Genomic DNA, 18,581 nt, shown 5'->3' with positions numbered 1-18,581 from the left:
CACAGGCTTTTCATTTTACTCTTAGTGTCTGGGTCTGTTAACATGGACAATGACAGCCTACAACCACGTGTGTCAAGACACAGGGTGAAAAACAGTTTTCAAATTAACCCAGGGGTTTTTCAGACCTTCTGCTGGTCTAAACAGGTCGTTTTCTTACTAAGAGTAGATCCCAGACTTCACTCCATGGACAGACACTTGCCATGAATGGGAGCTGGAAGACTTTGAGGTTTTGTTTTGAAACGTAGAGAAAGGTCTCTGGTGACTGAATAGGCAAAATAAAGATAAGTGAAATTTTTCCATCCACTGGGATGTTGACTTTGTCTTCTGTTCCTTCATCAAGAAGGTAGTAAGAAAAACAGAAGGTACCAGTTTGTGGTTGTCTTCATCATCCCTTGCAGATCTCATTTATTCTTAGCTCTTTTTAAGTCAAGAAATTGGAATCTACTTCACCCCACACCTGAACTGCACTTCCTCCTTGCAGCAGCAGAAACCAAAGAAAGTAAAGCCCTGGACATGCCTTTCTCAGTGTGTGCTTTATTGCAGTTCTAGAGAGGCATCTCTTGACAATGTAAGTACATTCAGTGAATATCTCCTTCTGGTGCCCTGTACCAGGGAGAGGTTCCAAATAAATTTTTCAAAGCATCTCTTAAGTTTCTTTTTAGCAGACCTTTGCCCCTGCATGTTCAGAGTTTATGTGGCATGAACGAAATTTAAGCCATTCTGTAGAATCTGTTCTTCAATGTTGTGCTGAGTTCAAGTGGAAGAGTTCAGCAAAATGGAGCTTTGCCCTCTTTCCATACCTCTTTATTCTACTTACGGCCTCTGAACCTTCATTCCTTTCTCTCATTATTTATTTTGTCTGTAGATCACAAGTTCAGCTGTCATAGGTGGATCATTATATTTTGGCTAATCTTCATAGGATGGTTTTAATACCCCTGTCCAAAAACTCATATCCCAGCTCATTCCAGAGCTTGAACAGTTCCCAGCTTTAGATAAATAAATAAATAGTACTTGGTAACTGTCTCAGAGAGTCTTGTAAATCAATCCGTTTGATTTGATTAAAAGCAATTTATAGATATATATTTAATAATCTCAATTTCTACAAGAAATTTTGTACTTTATGGCCCAGAATTCATCTTGGCCTCAAAACCAACTCTCTTACAAAATTACCAAAATTCCAAAGTTCATGTGCTGAAATGAGTTGTATGCATACATTTCTCTGTGTGTGAGAAGACCAGGAATTTTCTATCTTCTTAGCAAAAATGGTAAAGAGCTCAAGCATGTAGAGGCAGCCTTTAATATGCTGATGGATAAACCTGTCTGTTTAAATCTGTTTGCGGAGCACATGGCCATTACTGAATATTTAAGTGCATCTGCATGATGAGAATTCTGAGAATTCCCAGAGTCTGACTTGGGTTCTCTTCCTCATCTCCCCTCCTCTTCCCAACTCTCTTTCTCTGTCTTCCTCTCTCTGTCCTCCCCCAGGGGAGCAGAAATGAGTGCTGAGCTGCTGATGATTGTGGCCGTCAAGACACGAGACCTTCAGTTCTCACTGGGGGAAATGAGACAGGCCTTTATTTGCTAGGCAGACAGATTGCTTATCTGTTCATCATGTCACTTTTTCAGTGGTGAGCCCTCAGGTCCCACGCCTTCTGTCTTGCTTTCATCTTCAGCCTACAGTAAACCTCGTGGCTCTGGACATAACAACTGTGAAGTACTACTGAACCTGTGTACCTGTAATATTTACTCCAGTCCCTACATCTCTAAACTTTCTTTTTTTCCTGTCTTTCTTGGTTACAAACACTGCATAGAAGGTTCTAGGAATAATAACCAAGTTATTGAAGTTACCACATACAAAAATAAAGTTTTCCTTCCTCTATGCAAATCCGTGTCACTGCAGCGACTGCTGGTGCAGAAATTCCGATCTGCTGAGACACTCCCTGCTGACCCAGTAACCCATGTTCTAATCAGCCAAGCTGCACTTTTATTTCAGGCTAGGCTGTTCTCCAGCCACTGCATTCTCTGGGTATAAATTTTAGTTAGCTTGAGAAGTATCACTCGGGAGGGCAGTTGGTGTTTTGCCATGAAAATTGGAGTCTGGAGTTCCAGAAAGTTCACGTGCCTAAACAAGGCTTAGGGATGGAACTCAGATTTATAGTAATGGCCAAACTAAGGCATTCTCTTTTCAACCAGGTAAGGAATAAAACTGAGTTTTTCTTCATATCTCAGAATTAATTCTAAGACAGCATTTAGAAATGTTGATAAGGCCTATTACACACACTAAAAAAACAATTTCTGCAAATTGCAAGTAGTAATTCAGACATGAATCTTCCAACTCCATTATTCCACTCCACTCTCAGGTCAATGAAAAGAAAAAGTATTCATTTCAAACACACTGAATTATATTTCAATTTTTATCATTATCCTATCATATTTTAGAGATTTTGTCCTTTTTTTTTCTCTCACTAGAAATAGAAATGAGAAATTAAAAATAAGATTTAGGTAAGTCTCAGAATTTGGGAGGCAGGTAAGACTAGTTTTAGGAGAGACTGAAGCATATATATTAAAAGGGCTTTTTGGTATAGCTTAAGAAAGCATAGTGCAGTTTTGTGTTCAGCCTGGTAAGTCAGTGTTTTTACTGGATAATGAAATTATTGTCTGGTCCAAGATGACAAGTTTTATGGATGATGTATTGATTCTTTACTCTCAAATTTTCAGGTTCTAAAAATTGCTGCAAAGAATTGACTGCATTCAGATATAATTTTAATTAGTATTGCTTCAAACAAAAGCTAGATACTATACTTAGATTCCTTTCCTGTATTTGCTCTAATAGGAAATGTATTTTTCTGTTTCTTAATGTTGTCATTGCACTAACGGCCACTGTGACTTGAGCTTAACCAGTACTGTAGCTGATGTGAAAAGTATTTTACCTTAATATTTAAGTTAACAAAGAGCTTGCTTTCTTTCCCATAACTCTTTGGTGTCATTTAAAGGCAAACTCAGACATAGTGTTGTGCCACCAGTTTCCTGTTTCTTTTGAGAAAAGTAGAGAACTGTCTCAAATCTGCTCAAACAATCTGCTTTTTTTTTTGTTTTAATAGCAAGATTTTTCCATACAATGTAAGTGAACTTGTAAAAGGTAAATGTTTTAGTTGAAGTAGATAAGTAAACAAGAAAACAAAAAAAAAAAAAAAAGAGTGATGGTCACATGAGCTTGTTTGCTGGTCAGAAAATGTGTATTGTCAGCATGTACAGAGGAGATGACCCATAGATCCAGAGGAGAAGAGGAAGGGGGAAAAAGAGGAAGTTGGAGAGTGCTGTTGGGTTTGATCTCCTATATAACTTATATGTTAACTCCTATATTAACAACCTTCTTGCAGGGACAAGGGGATGAGTAATCAGAAAACTGCATGGCCCCCTCATCCTGTTTCTGGAGTCAGTCACAGAATCACAATGAGCCAACTGTGAGACAAAAAAATTAAACAGCTGAGCCTTTGCCGCCCAGTCATTTAACTTAATAATGAAATTATCAGCAGAACAGTTACCTAGAATTTTCAAGGCTGGAACAATGTAGCTGAAAGACTTAACAAAACCCAAACATCAGCAGACACTCCTTATCCATCAAGGCTTTTGTGTGCTTTCCATTTAATTAGTATACCTTAATATCCACAAGATTTTTAAACTTTTAAACTTAATACTTTTATGAATTCCAAGGAAATCTGTGAATGTGATTAGGAAGCCAGATATTGCCCAGATGTTGCAAAATACAGAGTCAGAATTTTTCCCAGCAGGCTTTTTTTCTGATTTTTGAGTTCCTATCCTACACTGGGTGAAGCATAGTTCCATTTTTTTTCTGGAGTGTAAATGATGAATAAAGATAAAGAAATTAATCTTTTATTTCAGCTGCCATATTCACTTTACTTTCTTCATCTGCTATTTACATCCAAAAATATCTTTAAAATATTCTACAGCTCAAGATAATCTCCTCAGACTGATCTAAAAAATTTTCTTTCTCCGGTGAGGGGAAGAATGCTTCATTCCTGTTCCTTGAACACAGCTCTATTATGCTATCTTAATGGAATAAGCCACATAAGCAGAGCTTGGTAACTCTTTCTTTTAGCTTTGGCCCAATATTTTAGATTATAATTGCTTGTATGATGCAATGAAATTATGTATTTGAAAATTAAATTATTTGTATTTGTTTTATACATAATTGCCTCTTTTTTTAACAGCTTAGTTCATTCGAGTAGAAGTCTCTTAAGTTTTTGCTCATTGCAAAGCAAACAAAGTAGAAAGATGAAATGATAATTCCCTAAATTCACACTCTAGGAACTTGTGGCTCACATATTTGGAAATCACTCCTCTGTTCAGATTTATCCTTTATCTGTACAATTTACCACTGTTATGAGAGAAAGACTGGAAACCTAGAAGGACATACCCATGCATGTCACAGAGAGCCTGAATTAAGTGCTGACTTAAACGGACACTGAATTTCAGGTGTGTCTTTGGGTTAAGATGTTAGTTCCAGCAACTATTGAAAACAATTATATAACGCATGATAGCTTGGCTTATATATTTACTTTTGTTTTCACCACAATTTCTTATCTTTGTGCTCTAACCACTGTGCAGATAAGGATATTTGATAGCTGTCCAATTGTAAAACCATCTTGGAGAGGAATTCATATTTCCAATGTACCTCAGTTAGCTTGAGTTCTTTCCATCCCTTCCAAAGCCAGGAAATAATCAAGTTCTGTAGGATTGCTGATTATATGTGATTTTCCAGCCAAAGGCACTCACATAAATTTAAATAAGAACCTGATAAGTGTTCAAACTACTTAACATAAATTTTGTGCCTGTTGAGGTTCACCATCAATTACTTATAGGGAGTGAGAAAATAAGGTTTATGTGATTTTTCAAGTATTGGTATACTAGGAAGGCTGTAAATAAGACTTACAATTTTGGTGGCTTTACAATTAAGATAATTTTACTCCTAAAAATCACCCCAAAATTGTATATTGTTTTTTTAAAAGGTCTGTTTTAACTGGTAATTCACACTGTAGAAGTTGAAGAAGTTTACTCTTTCAAAGGTGCTCATGGCAGTAGGAAACTGTGGGTGTGCACAGGCTGCCACCTTCTGGTGCAGCCGGTGGCCTGCACTGCTTGTTTCTTCATCCATACTGAGCCTGTGGTGAGCACAGAGTCGTTTGGGTTGGAAAATACCTCTAATATCCCCTCGTCCAACCATTAGCCCAGCCCACCGTGCTCGCCACTAAAGCGTGTCCCCAGGTGCCACATCCACACAACTTTTAGACACTTCCAGGAATGATGATTGCACTCTCTCATAAGATAAATTTGTCATTTGGGTTTGCTTTCTTTCTAACAGGAATGTGATCAAGTTCATATAGATGATGTTTCTTCAGATGATAATGGACAAGACCTAAGGTAAGATACAGAAATTTTTTTTCTTTTTTTTTTAAGATGAAATAATTTGAGCATTTACAGGAATACATTGTATTTATTTTTACTGTATTTTGGGTGTTTGCAGTACCTACAGTTTTGCAACTGATGGCTTCCATGCAGCTGCAAGTAGTGCAAACCTTTGTCTGCCAACAGGTGTAAGAGGAGGGGTTGACTGGATGAGGAAGCTGGCTTTCCGTTACAGAAGAGTAAAAGAGTTGTATAATACTTACAAGAACAACATAGGAGGTGAGTTCAATTATCAAAACCAACTTTGAATGCTGATCAGTGTAAGCTGCATGGTGATGAGCTGCCACCCAGGGAAGGAGCCTGGCAAGCCACAGAGGGAATGGAGAGTGATATAACTGAACCAATGGCTGTTGAAAGCTACTGACTGTAAAGGCAAAGCCACATGCTGTTCTGCAGGGGAAATGCAGTTGGGGAAACAAAGCATGCTCCCATTTAGCTTCCACAGAGCTCATTTTCCTCCCTCAGAGCCAGCTAGTCTTACCTTACTGATTTGTTGAACCACTTAGACTACCTCAGATTTGCTGTTGTTCCAAGAAAGATATTGTATAGTTTCACAGCACAAATTGGTTGTGGATGGCCATTTCCATCCTACATTTTCATGATCTGGTTGGATCATGAAACATAACAACACTGTCGCCTAAACTTTCTGCTGGGTACCTACTAGTCTGTTTTCACCAGTGGATGCAAGAAAATTCTATCACTGCCATGCCAGTAGCTCCTTTTGTTGACTATGTAGCTTACACAATTTTGTCTCCAATAAGTCCAAATCTCATCTGGAACAAGAACTTTGCTGTTACTGTTTTAATTCATGGACTCACATATGTCTGCACCAGTAAATTGTAGGCAATGAGGCAGCAGAGCCAAAAGAATCTGTCCTGGATAGTCCTGTGTGCCTTGCAGAGACAGACAGCCTTCTTCTGAGGAGGGAAATGTGCCAACTGACTCCCTCAACAATAGACTGTGGGAACAGAGAATACTTGAAAGTCTTCAATAATTGCTACAGTCACGTATTTTCACTCTCAGAAGTTCAGTCTTTCCTTAGCACAGGGTGAAGCAATAGGACCAAAGTGTGGTAGTAGAGGGCTGACTTTCACTTGCTCTACTTTGTCTTTCATTGGTGTTGTGAATAAGGTTGTTATATACTAATAATTCTTGAAACAGTGTTAACCAAAAGTTTACTGGGTTTTCTTGTATCTCCTGATGCATCTAAGATTCTGAAGCTGCTGCATTTCATAAAACCTTTAACAGTGATAAGAGAACAAGTCCAAGAGCATAGCACAGGGAGACACACTGAGAGGAACAAAACATTGCAAATAGAGTGCAGATATGTGGTGCACTGGATTAAAAAAGGTTTTATTGTCTCCCACATATCCTGCATCTGAAATATAAGCCATCCGTAATGGGCAGGTTTCTTCAGTTGTCCTCCACATCTTAGCCTTTTTAATGATTTTTGTAGCTTATCTGTATTTGTTTATTTCAAAAGAGCTGCTAGAAATTATCAGAAGGCAAGATTAATCCATATATTTTTAGATTATTTCACTTCTGATTTTTGAAGACAGTCATCATCACATGCAGGGTGCGAAAGAGAAGAGGGAAACTAAAGGTCAGGAAACCTATTTCCCTGCTCTTCCTAATCTACATTTAAAATATGTTGGTTCCAGCAAATTCATGTCTCAACATTCAATAGGCTGGGTATTTTTAAATGTCTGACAATTTATACCCAAAAAGAGATTTTTGAGGACTAACTTTTAAGGACCAACTGAGATATGAGAACATAAGGTGTGCAGCCATTTCAGGCTCTAAATGCTGTAAAAGGAACCAATTACAACAGGGCATGAAGAGCAAGTCATCAGCAAACAAATGTATTTCTGTATGTGTACTATCTGCAGAGTCATAAGTAGGTCAGTTTTAAACAGTTTTTTCTAAAGTATCTTCTTTTGTGACCATCTTCACCTCTGATCCCAATGACATGGATCTCCTTGTCACTGCCTGTGATAATTTCAGAATAAGGTATGTGGGAGGAGCTGGTTTAAAAATATGTTTCTGAAAGGAATACTTTGAAATGCAGCCTGATACATAAAGAAATGCAACTAATTACTATTATTATCTGAAATACTATTTTCCATTCCTTGATATAGTGAAGTACAAATAAAATCTATGATTTCCTGATCATTGAAGACAATAGATTTTCTCTTTGATATTTTTTTGAAGTTATAGTGGAATTTAAAATAGAAACAATGACCATAAACACCATCTGATACAGAATTTAATTCTATTTTTCTCACTTTTCTTACATTAAAGGACTCCTGGGTCCAGCTAAAAGAGATGCATGGTTGCAATTAAGAGCAGAGATTGAAGCTCTGACAGACTCCTGGCTAACAAATGCACTTAAATCATTATCAATTATCAGCACAAGGTATGTATCTGGGTCTGCTGTAAAATAAGTTTCTAGACATGTAATGGATATATTTTACATTTTAGATTAAAATAAATTAGTGCCTTTAAAGAACAGAACAGGTCTACTATGACTTTTGAGTAGGACACAGGAAAAGTGGAAAGTGGTTTAATTTATCCTGATTCCAGCATTTACTAAAGATAGTATGAAATGTCTTCTCAAATGTGTGTACATTTAAAGTGTATTGTAGAATTCTGAGGCAGCTTTTAATTTATTACCTTGTGGACAGCATTTTCTGAACTCCACAGCTCTCTGTTCTGTCCTTCAGTGTTTGTGCCTATTTGCAGTGCTACCTAAATACTCCACAGATACCAGAACATAAGAGCATTTTTCTTCTGTCCTTCCAAGCAAACCAGTTTATCTTAGTATAAATCTTAAGTTTTCACAAGAGTAAAAATCTCTTTTAACTAAAAGTCTGAGTTCCCAATATTGAGACATAAAACGTATTGTTCCTCTGAAACAATAAAACTGTGAACCCTGCTGCTGCTTAGTAAGCCGTGCAATATGTATCTTACCAGAAATCCTAAAAAAAATAGTTTTAAACCACAAAAAAGAGCAACATTAAGTCATCTTGCTTTCTGATCATGTCTGGAAAAAGACTCAGTGTCAAGTGGAAAGAACAAACTTGGAAAGACACAAAAACAATTTCAACATAACAACTTTTACAATATGCTTATCTCTTAATTGTTTATTTAACAATGTGTGAAGCACTTCAGGAGGAAAAAAGTAAAAAAATTGTGTAAGCTGTTGTGTTTAGCTCTGCATTTCTTTCTGAATTGTTACTCTTCAGAGAGAATTTTGCAGTTGAGCATTGGTGGACAAGTCTGGAAGACTGTTATCCTTCACTCAAGATTGTTAAATAGTAGTCTTTTGTCATGTCTTCAAGTAACTGTACAACTGTAAACCTTCAGAAGCTACCTGTGAGTCAGCTAAACATTACTGATATGTTATAACAGGAAATTGAGATACATAAAGGTGAAAATAGCAGCCTAGGGTCTTGCTTGGAATTTGTGGAAATGCCAGGAGGAAAACTCACGAGCATTTACTTTCAGCTCCATGTCCACATCATGGTCATGCTCATGTTCCAGCCTGTGAGTGCCTGAAGTAGCTCAGCTCTGAGTTCTCTGGCCTGCACAACTTCTCCATTCAAGTTTTCATCCTCACCACTCAGTGCTAGCTTATTAACATGATCATTCTTATCTCTCCCTCTCTTCAGAGATATTCTTACTCTTGAAACTTGAAGAAAGCAATGCCATTGTGGAACAAAGTGTAGATAAAAGATAGATAAAAGAGTAACAAATCATGTTTCTGTATTATCTAAACTCTTTTATTTTGCTGGTAGCTACTGACAATTAATTGCCAGTATGAAAATTATGCTTTCACAGCATTCAAATAACTTGTTTTGGAGGTTGTTGATGGTCTTAAATATCTGTATTTATCTATATTAAATATCTGTATTTTACTAGACTCATCTTCAAAGACCTGGTTTTTATAAACCAGTATGGAATATTTCCTACAAATCAAGCCTACATATTTTTAAAGGCTTTCACCAGGGGTTTTATGTACATTTTCTGTAAGAGATGGTGCTGAGCAGCTGTAGTGGGTGAATGGAAGTAAATGTTGAGGGATCCTTAATATGATCTCCACAGCTGGTTCACCTCATCAACATTTGGGTACTGTTTTAAAACTATTTAAACTTAAACTGTTTCTCTTATTTTAGGAGTAATTGTGTAAACGTGTTGGTAACAACAACCCAGCTTATCCCAGCACTTGCAAAAGTTCTACTATACAGCTTAGGTGGAGCTTTTCCTATTGAAAATATATACAGTGCAACCAAAATAGGTAAGAAAATTATTCTTTCATCCATTCTGACTACAATGCATTACTTTTTTTTTTTTTTCCAGTAATGGATGTATTCCAAAACACTTCCCTGACACTTAGCAGTTTTAGTTAAAAGATTTAGGCATTGCATGTGTTCAGATGTGTTTATGTCAAAGAATTCCAAATTCACCTTATTTTCAATGATGCCTAACGGAGTAGAGATGCTGATTAAAAGCCTCAGAAACTCCCCAGTATAGTGCAGAAAACAAAGAACTTGCAGAAAAGAATGAAGAAAAGTTTTTTGTGAATTCAAATCTGAGCAGAAATTCTGTTAAATTAGCCTCTGCTCTGACCTTCAGCTCTAGGCAAGCCAGGCCACAGCTTCACAAACCTTTTCCTGAGGCATAGTCTGTCAGTGATGGGAATGGTAGCTGTTCCTGACAGAACCTGTGCTGCTGGATAACAAAAGGGCACTTCCCCATTCTGTTCACAACCATGTGCCTTTTGTGCATTACGGTTTGGAAATCTATGGCTTCTGGAAATGGCATGCAAAACTGTAAACCAAGAAAAGCTGTCATTCCTGTGAAATGTGATGCAGCATGCAATGACTGATAATTTTGCAGATTTTACCAATCATCAGTTCACGAATGCTTCATTTCTATAGTTATGACAACCTTTATAGCATGGAATGTGTCACTTCGTTGACAAAAGCATTGCAATATGTTTCATAAATGATTTTCACAAGGGAAAAAGCAGTGCATATTCTAGCAGTGTCAGGCAGAACTATTACCTCAGTCATCATTTAATTTTTTCATTACTACATCACTCATTGTTGCAGATACATTAGAATTTAAATTTCTACTTTCCTTGTAGAATATTATTACAATCATAAGGAAATATTTAATTCAATTATTCATTTGCTAACCTATTCATTTTTGCAGTGCTGCTAATTCCTTTGTTTTAGTGGCTTTCATGTAATGACTAAGAGATCTAGTTTTACCTGAAACATCTTGGTGTTATTAAGGGAATCCATTGCTTCTTACCAGATTTGGCAACCCAAGGCTGGGAACTTCTTAAAAGTAGTAGTAGCAATGTCTTACCACTGCAAAAATCCTCTGTAAGGCTTCACCATAACTCACTTGATAGCTTGAATAAACAGTGCATTGTTTTTCAGGCAAAGAGAGCTGTTTTGAGCGTATAGTGTCCAGATTTGGCACTAACATAACTTATGTTGTGATTGGAGATGGCCGAGATGAGGAACATGCAGCTAATCAGGTAACTTCACTCTGAACTCTTATCTCATTTATCTTCCAGGAAAAGAAAGTTGCTTTGAACGAATAATGCAAAGGTTTGGCAGAAAAGTAGTATATGTTGTAATTGGGGATGGTGTAGAAGAAGAACAGGCAGCAAAAAAGGTAACCTGTCTTCTGAAATGTTGGTGTGATACATAGCTACTAATGCAAGCCTTTCTGTTTGCATTTCTGTCAGTGTTGCACAAAATGACAAATAATTTCAGTCCACAGATGCAAGCCAACAAGAGCATGATGAGATCAGCACTTAGAGTAAAACGAACCATTTGGATTCTAGCATTTGCTTCGCTTCACTTTGGAAAGAAAAAAAAAAAGAATTATTTTTTAAACAGATGGAAAAATAATGCAGAAAAAATGTCTGACAAACTTCAAGCAAATTAAAAGATAAACAGAAGAGATAGAAAGGGTTATGATATGATGGTTGGGGGGTGTTTTGGGAAATGGGGAATGTTTCAAGAGAAGTGTTACAGAGAATGTGGAAAACTTCCAAAGGACTGTCCAATTTTTTTTGCTAAGATAGATAAAGATCCATAGTTTACTGGGGCAAATATGATAAAAATATAATTTGCTTCAAGAAAGACATATCTGCTAAAGGAAAAAGAATACAATGTAGAGATTGTGCAACAAATCTGTGTTTCCAAAAAGAACTGTTTCCTAGTTTCTTCATTATGATAATTCAAGTCTAATTTCAGCAGAGAAGTTCTTAATGTTCAGAAATATTAAATTACTAATTTGTGCCATGCTTCCCAGTATAACCCATGGAAGTGTGCAGAAATTTAATTTTTTCCTCATAATGTCTGTACAGGACCAGTTATATAAATCTTGTGCTAGATGCAGCAAAATTAAGCACTATCTTAGCATTGTAGTTGGAGTGGAAACAAAATGGAAATAACCAAAATGCTCATTCCAAATGGTTCCTTAATATAGGTACAGTACTGGTGATGGGTCCTTTATAATTTTTGCTAAACAGTGGTGGTTGGATTGTGGGCTTTCTGATTGGGCATGCTTTTTCCTTAACATTGGCTATTTTGCATGGATAGATGTAGAATTCAGAGAGATGGATGAATATAGCACATTTCAAATAGATCTAAACACAACATGGAAGTATGTGGTTTTTTTCTGTTCTGATGAATTATTGAAGGAGAATAGTGTGTATACCTGCATCTCTCACAGACATTGATGCTTTCTGAAACACAAATTATCTTTTCTTAAACTAGAAATGTGTTATTTTCTTATCCAAAGACTTTTTTTTTCTGCCTGGATGGAGAAAAAATCTAATTCAGCTCTATTTTGAAGTGTTGAGTGAGAAGCATCTTTTCATGGAAGTGGTATAGTCCTTTAAATGATTGTTCAATATTTTGCAGTCAAATAAGTGGAGCATCAAATGATTTCCTATTAATGCTCCTTTGTACGGGCTTGCGTGCTAACAATAAGCAAGAAGCTCTTACTAAGTAACAGGCACTTTCCAAAGAAACTATTAAGAAAGGCTATCATCTAATTATTTTAACTTCAGTTGAGCTACTAAGCTCAGATCTATTTTGGTCTGACTTTTGTCAGTACTTGAACATCAAAAATCAATCCAGAAACACAGTGGTGTAAGATAGGTGCTGGTAATCTCTAACTGTCCTTTTGTGTCATATCCTTGTGTGCCTCCCTGTGTCACAGTGTTCATCTCTCCTGACCTTTTCCCTCCTCTAACAAACACAGCACAACATGCCTTTCTGGAGGATATCCAGTCATTCGGACCTCTTGGCTCTCCATCAAGCACTGGAACTAGAGTATTTGTAACTGTGTTCTAAAGCTGGTGATCCTTTTATATATATATATATATATATATATATATACACACATACATATATATATATATGTATACATATTTCAAGTACACTGAATTTTTATGTGTGATTCAATGCCTCTGGCTTTACACATATGAATTGTCTTAAGAAGGGAAGAAATATTTGGAATTAAAAATTCCAAATTGAAGAATTCAGATTGCTGAATGGAGTTAAAACATTAGTGCTACGTAAGAAAGCTCTATGGTCTTATATATGCAACGTTTTTAAATGAATTAAAACTGTGGAGGTTGCTGGTACACACCAAGTGAGCCCTGACAGGAGTGAACAAAGGACTCGAACTGGCAAAGCACCAAAACACATTTTCCAGCCAACAAGGTGGTGTTCAACAACATTCCTCAAAATGGGATATATTCTCAGCACTGAGGTTTGAACCAGACTTTAGCCTACCTAACCCAAAAAATCTGAATTGGAATGCACTCAGACTGTATAATGACAATCCTGTCTAGACGTGTAATTTGTGTAAATTATTGATGAAAATAATTTACTGTGACTTTATTAGCAGCTGATTTTGGAAGTGGATGCAATTTTTCTTTCTTTTTTTTTTTGGGGTGGGGGCAGGGGAGGGAAAGGGTTATATAATATTGTCTCTTTTATAAGTTTGGCAAACAGAATGTGCATATGATGTGTTGTGCCTTAAAGAGAAGACTGTGTTTGTGTGTTATAATGTAATTTTGGTTAAAAACTCTGTAGATAAACAAAAAACCTTTGTGATAATTTTTGACATGACCAAATTTGAAATTCAAAGAAATCAAAGAGCAGGGCTGCACCAAAGAATTTAAGTATTTGTTGCAGTAAGAAAAAATAATAAAGAAAAGTTTGTGTTTTTATTTGGATTCTGAATAATTCCACTGATTTTTTGAGAAAAGTTAAGAAAATATTGGGAGGTTGATACTGGGGACCGCTACTTGGAAAGGTAAAAGAAGATATAGTGCTTAACACCTTCAGCATCATTTCTTTATTCTCCAGCAAGAGAACTAAGAGCCATATTCATTAATTACCGAGTCCACTGATAGCCATACAATGAGTGCATCTGCTGTGTATAGCAGAGCAAAGTTCCACCCAGCAGACAAAGTGTTCAGGTGGCATTACTGGAAGGTGAAAATGTGGAGTTAATCCCAGATGGGGAATAAAACACAAGTTCATTAGGAATTAAAAATTACTAAAGAAGCTCTTATTTGTCAGATGTGGAAATGATGCTACATTTAGCATATTCAGGATCAACACAAGCTGCTGAAATTGCTGGCTTGATGACATCGGCCATTTCAGGAGAATAATCCACTTTGGTAAAGAAAATAGCACTTTGCTAGCTTTTGCATTCTGTTCCACATTTTTGTGTATTTTGTTTTGGGTCAGCATGATTTTTCTCATCCATTTTTGATTGCTCAACATAATTACACAGGGACAACCCTAAATGTTTTTGTATCAGAAATTTCAGTAGCATGTCCGCATCTGAGGAGAGGATAAGGAGGTGATTTTCATGAAGAAACATTGAGAAATATATCACCTTAACTTCCATAATTTCTATTGAAAGTTATGGTCTGTACAGCAACAATTACCTTGCAAGTTTTGAATGTGCTGCCATATGGAAAATGAGCAAGATCCATATTGCACACAGTGCCCTAAATGTTCCATGTGCAGCTTGAGCACTCTGCAATAACAGCAAGTGGCTCATCTCTCATGACAGAAGGTAGAAATTACTTTTTCAATTTTTAACACTGTATGTGAAGACACCTGAGGCTGAATGTGCACTGACTGTATGAAGAGGTATTTGCAAGAGAAGATGTTAAAGGCCAACTCCAGGATGTCTGCACGAGCACAGTAGTCATCACTGAGGTGAAAATCCTCTGTCTTTGTGCTCTGAACCCATCATATGCCATAGCTACCAGGCAGTAACTTTGTTCATTTAAACTTTGTTGAGGTTTTTAACAAAGTTACTTGGTAGGTGAGAGCCCAGAGCCGCTACAAGTCCAAGGTGAAACTCCTCTATAAATTCATAAAAATTGATTTCATTGCTGTGTTGGAATTGGATATACAAGTCACCACACAACAAACTAACAATAATTTTTTATCACTGGGCTGTTTAAAGCCATCACATGAGACTCGCCACATATCACTGTAGACTAGGTAGCTATTTGGGTGATAGATCTGTGTGTCCAAAACAAAAATTATGCATACCTTCTTTATATTTTCAGTACCTGGAAATACATGTCATAAAAATCTGTAGTACAGCTTTTTTAGTTTTTCAGGTGGGAAAAAAAGTGTTTCTACTGGAATGAGAAAGAATTTTAACCCCTTCTCAAGTTCCAGCATTACATAAAAATCTCAATGTAAAAGATGTGATGAAACAAAAAATTTCTTTGGTTAACTAGCTTTTTTCTCTTCTCTTTTTTTTTTTTGACATGTCATATTGTTATTTAAATGCATGAAGTAATATTATTTCTCAAGTTATTTGTTCAGCTTTTCAATGTTCTTTTCCTAATCAAATGAAAGAACAAAAAGTAGCCCAGCAACAGACGTTGGTTCTTATTAAAGGTTTGCAGTGCCTTCTTTGGAGTTGTGCTTAGCTTTCTGTGGCAGATATGGCTCAATTAATATACAGACTTCTAGAGAGGAGATGGAGGCAAAAGGAGGGAACTTTTACAGTGCGTGACAAGGTTCTGTGTGCCACCATAGTAGGAGTTAATTGTTAAAACAAGTAATCCACACAAACATGTATCCAAAAATTCAAGGATGTAGCTTAAAAGGCTTTGCAATACCAAAACCCTAAAACAAAATTTCAGAGAACGAATACCCTCTTGCTAAGCAAAAATTGCTATTTATCTTTAAATAAAATTGTGTAGTACATGCCTGTCTTGTAGAGAGAAATTAGTCTGATATATTTTCCTGCATGAACAATACAGAGGAGAAAATAACCAAGGCAGAAACAGTCATGCCAGACTGTTCCAGATGGGCCTAAGGAGATTAAACTGAAGGTTGGTCACTTTGACATTGAGTGCATTTTAATTCAGAAGCATATTAATCAGAAACTACCTTCCCTTCAGCCTCTCCTCAAGAACAAGATTGAGCACAAGGCCCCATTTGCAAGTTTTTTTGGCAAATGAAACAGAATAAATGCCTCTAGCAGTTCTCAATATAGAACCTGAATGTTCATTAGGCATTTGGGTGGTCAGCTTGCAAAATACAAATATTGTGTGATTATGGTCATGAGATAGTATCTTAGGCATAACTCTGTGCAGTTCAGTAAAAGAGGGCAGAAAAACCTAAAAATTGAGAGTATTTTTAGATGCCTGTGGATATGGTGCACAAAGATATAGGTAGCACCTAGCTCCCAGATCTGTTCCCATCCAAATCCAGTGTGAGCAGTAGTGTTTGCATCTGAAGCAGATGCAGAGTGTGTTCCTGTGGAAGCATTGACAAGGGAGATGAGGCCAAATCAAAGTCCTCTAAACAAGCACTCTTCATCTTGGGGCTGATGAAATCTTACATCCCATCAGAACTGCACAGTTTGTGGAGAATATAGGCTTGACCCACAATAGGAAGAGTAGGTTTTAGCAGTGAAGTTGTATCCAGATCCAGGGTTTCAGTTCAAAAGTCATCTCTGCTTTATAGGATTGACACCTGGCATATGCTGTAAATGAATATGGTATTTAGTATCTCTGAAGAGGAGCTGAAGTGACATTAGCCAAAATCCCAGCAACAACAGCATTTTGGAGATTTGAAGCCAAGGGTCTCTGTCATGTATTAGCAGATTATAGTTTATTAGGGCCTACCTAATTTAAGAAAAATGTAAATTAAAATTAAAAGCTTGTAAAATTATGTACATCTTTACTATTTCTCAATAAATACACATGGAAGTGTCATTTTCTGCACTATACAATGTTGTAAGTTGTTTGGTTTGTGGTTGAAAGATGCAGTGTCTCTTACAGGAGCCCAGTGTGAGCTGGGGCTCTGACATCCACACTGCCCTTGTCGCTCATGCCTGGAGAAGCCTTGAGCCCATGTATGGGTCTGGTAGGCACTGGCTCACCTGTGGGTTGTGCCTTGCTCCACATGCAGCCTGAGAGACAATTAGCGGCTCTTGCAGTGTCCTTGAGACAAAACACAGAAAAAAACAATTTGATGATGTAGACACACAGTGTATGCATTTAAATCCCCATGTCATTCACTCACTAATGTTATGCTGATACCTTTATGGTCATGGGTTGTTCAGGAGACAGACTGGGCTACTGAGGAGCAAGTAGCCTGTCCATTTGAAGATCACCCTCGTGAAACTCTAAATGTTTTTCAGAGCAGTACTTTATTATTTTAGTGAGTTGCTGAATTTCATTTTGAGGCAGTCCCTCCACAGTCTGCTAGCAGAGGCCAAAGTGGGATCACAGAATTGCCAGCACACTTAGATGTGACATTATGATCTTGGGAACTGTGTGGCAAGTGGCAGAACCTTCGTAGCCACAGTGATTCAGCCACAAGAAGCAGCTTGTAAGTAGCAGACTTCTTTGCAAGAGGTTAGATTAAAGCATGTCTCTTACAAACACAGCTGTTCTGTCTGTACATCTGCTGCCTTCTCAGTTTTAGGAACAAAAAGGAAGATCTGTCAAAAATCAATCAAGTGGACAAAATACAAAGAAATCTCATCTACTGAGCAGACAAACCCATAGTAAACAGTTTTACAGTGTGTGTCTCCCAAATGGGTTTGCATGTGACTCCAGAGAAGAACCATTCATTCAGTAACATTTGAGAAGAGTGAGATAAAAGGTAGTCAGAAATTGGGTGATAGCACAACATTACCTTCATTTCTCATTGCTGAGAAACTCAGTGCTCCACATGGCTATCATCATGCCCTGCACATGATGTTCACAGTGATGAACTAAAGCAAAAATATCATACTGAGAACATTTATGGGTGGACTTTTCCTCATTTGTGTGCAAAAATGATTCTTCGTCATTATCCATTACCTATAAAACTCCCCCAGAAAAATGCACTTTAGGGTTGACTTGTTTGATTAATTTTCTTTTTTTTTTTTTCAAACAAATAATGGATTCTGAAACATTTTGGAAATGTTTATAAGTTTTGGAGAACTTTTTTTGATTTTCCAAAAGCCCAGGGAGTAGAAGGAATTCTGAGAAAATCAAAACATCATGAGTTTGTTTTTCTATGTTAGTTTCTCTACAAATTTCAAGGTCTAATTTTCAAAGGACTGAATATCTAACTTGAAATAACTAATAAAAAAATGAAGAATTTGTATTTCTGATTGGGAAGTAATGATAGAAAAGAAGAAAACACCAGAAAGTTTCAGAAATCAATTTTTTAAGTGGACAAGCAAAGAAACTCATTTGGTACACAAAAGAAGTGTTTCTCAAATTTTGTGGATAATTTAGAGATCAGACGTCTATCTAAGCATTTTAAAAATTTACATATTAGAAATTAGGCTATTAGAAATTCACATAATTCAGTGAACATGAAGCATGAGAGCAGAGGGGTATGAAGGACAGGATTTATAGGAATTATATGAAGGAGTCAGGCTAGAATGGAGCTTTATTAGAATCCATTTTTCTGCCTTGCTCATAGTGTCTGGGAGAATGGAGTGCAGCAGAGAGGCAAATGGAAAGTGATTCATGTTTCCTACACTACTATACTACTGTGCCCTTCACC

The 18,581-nt window shown here is 36.8% G+C and overlaps 1 protein-coding gene across 1 annotated transcript in view; it reads left to right on the top strand.

Moving 5' to 3' along the window:
* Nucleotides 1-12,861, top strand: part of EYA4 (EYA transcriptional coactivator and phosphatase 4) — a 137,974-nt gene extending 125,113 nt beyond the window's left edge. The window contains exons 14-19 of the mRNA XM_066546996.1: nt 5,384-5,442; nt 5,546-5,706; nt 7,789-7,903; nt 9,663-9,784; nt 10,938-11,038; nt 12,781-12,861. Of these exons, the coding sequence (XP_066403093.1) occupies nt 5,384-5,442; nt 5,546-5,706; nt 7,789-7,903; nt 9,663-9,784; nt 10,938-11,038; nt 12,781-12,861 (639 nt within the window). The remainder of the gene's footprint in view (nt 1-5,383; nt 5,443-5,545; nt 5,707-7,788; nt 7,904-9,662; nt 9,785-10,937; nt 11,039-12,780) is intronic.
* The last annotated feature ends 5,720 nt before the right edge of the window (nt 12,862-18,581 follow it).

Source organism: Molothrus aeneus, chromosome 3, assembly GCF_037042795.1.
Source record: "Molothrus aeneus isolate 106 chromosome 3, BPBGC_Maene_1.0, whole genome shotgun sequence".
Lineage (NCBI taxonomy): Eukaryota > Metazoa > Chordata > Aves > Passeriformes > Icteridae > Molothrus > Molothrus aeneus.
This window is presented reverse-complemented; position numbering and strand designations above follow the sequence as displayed.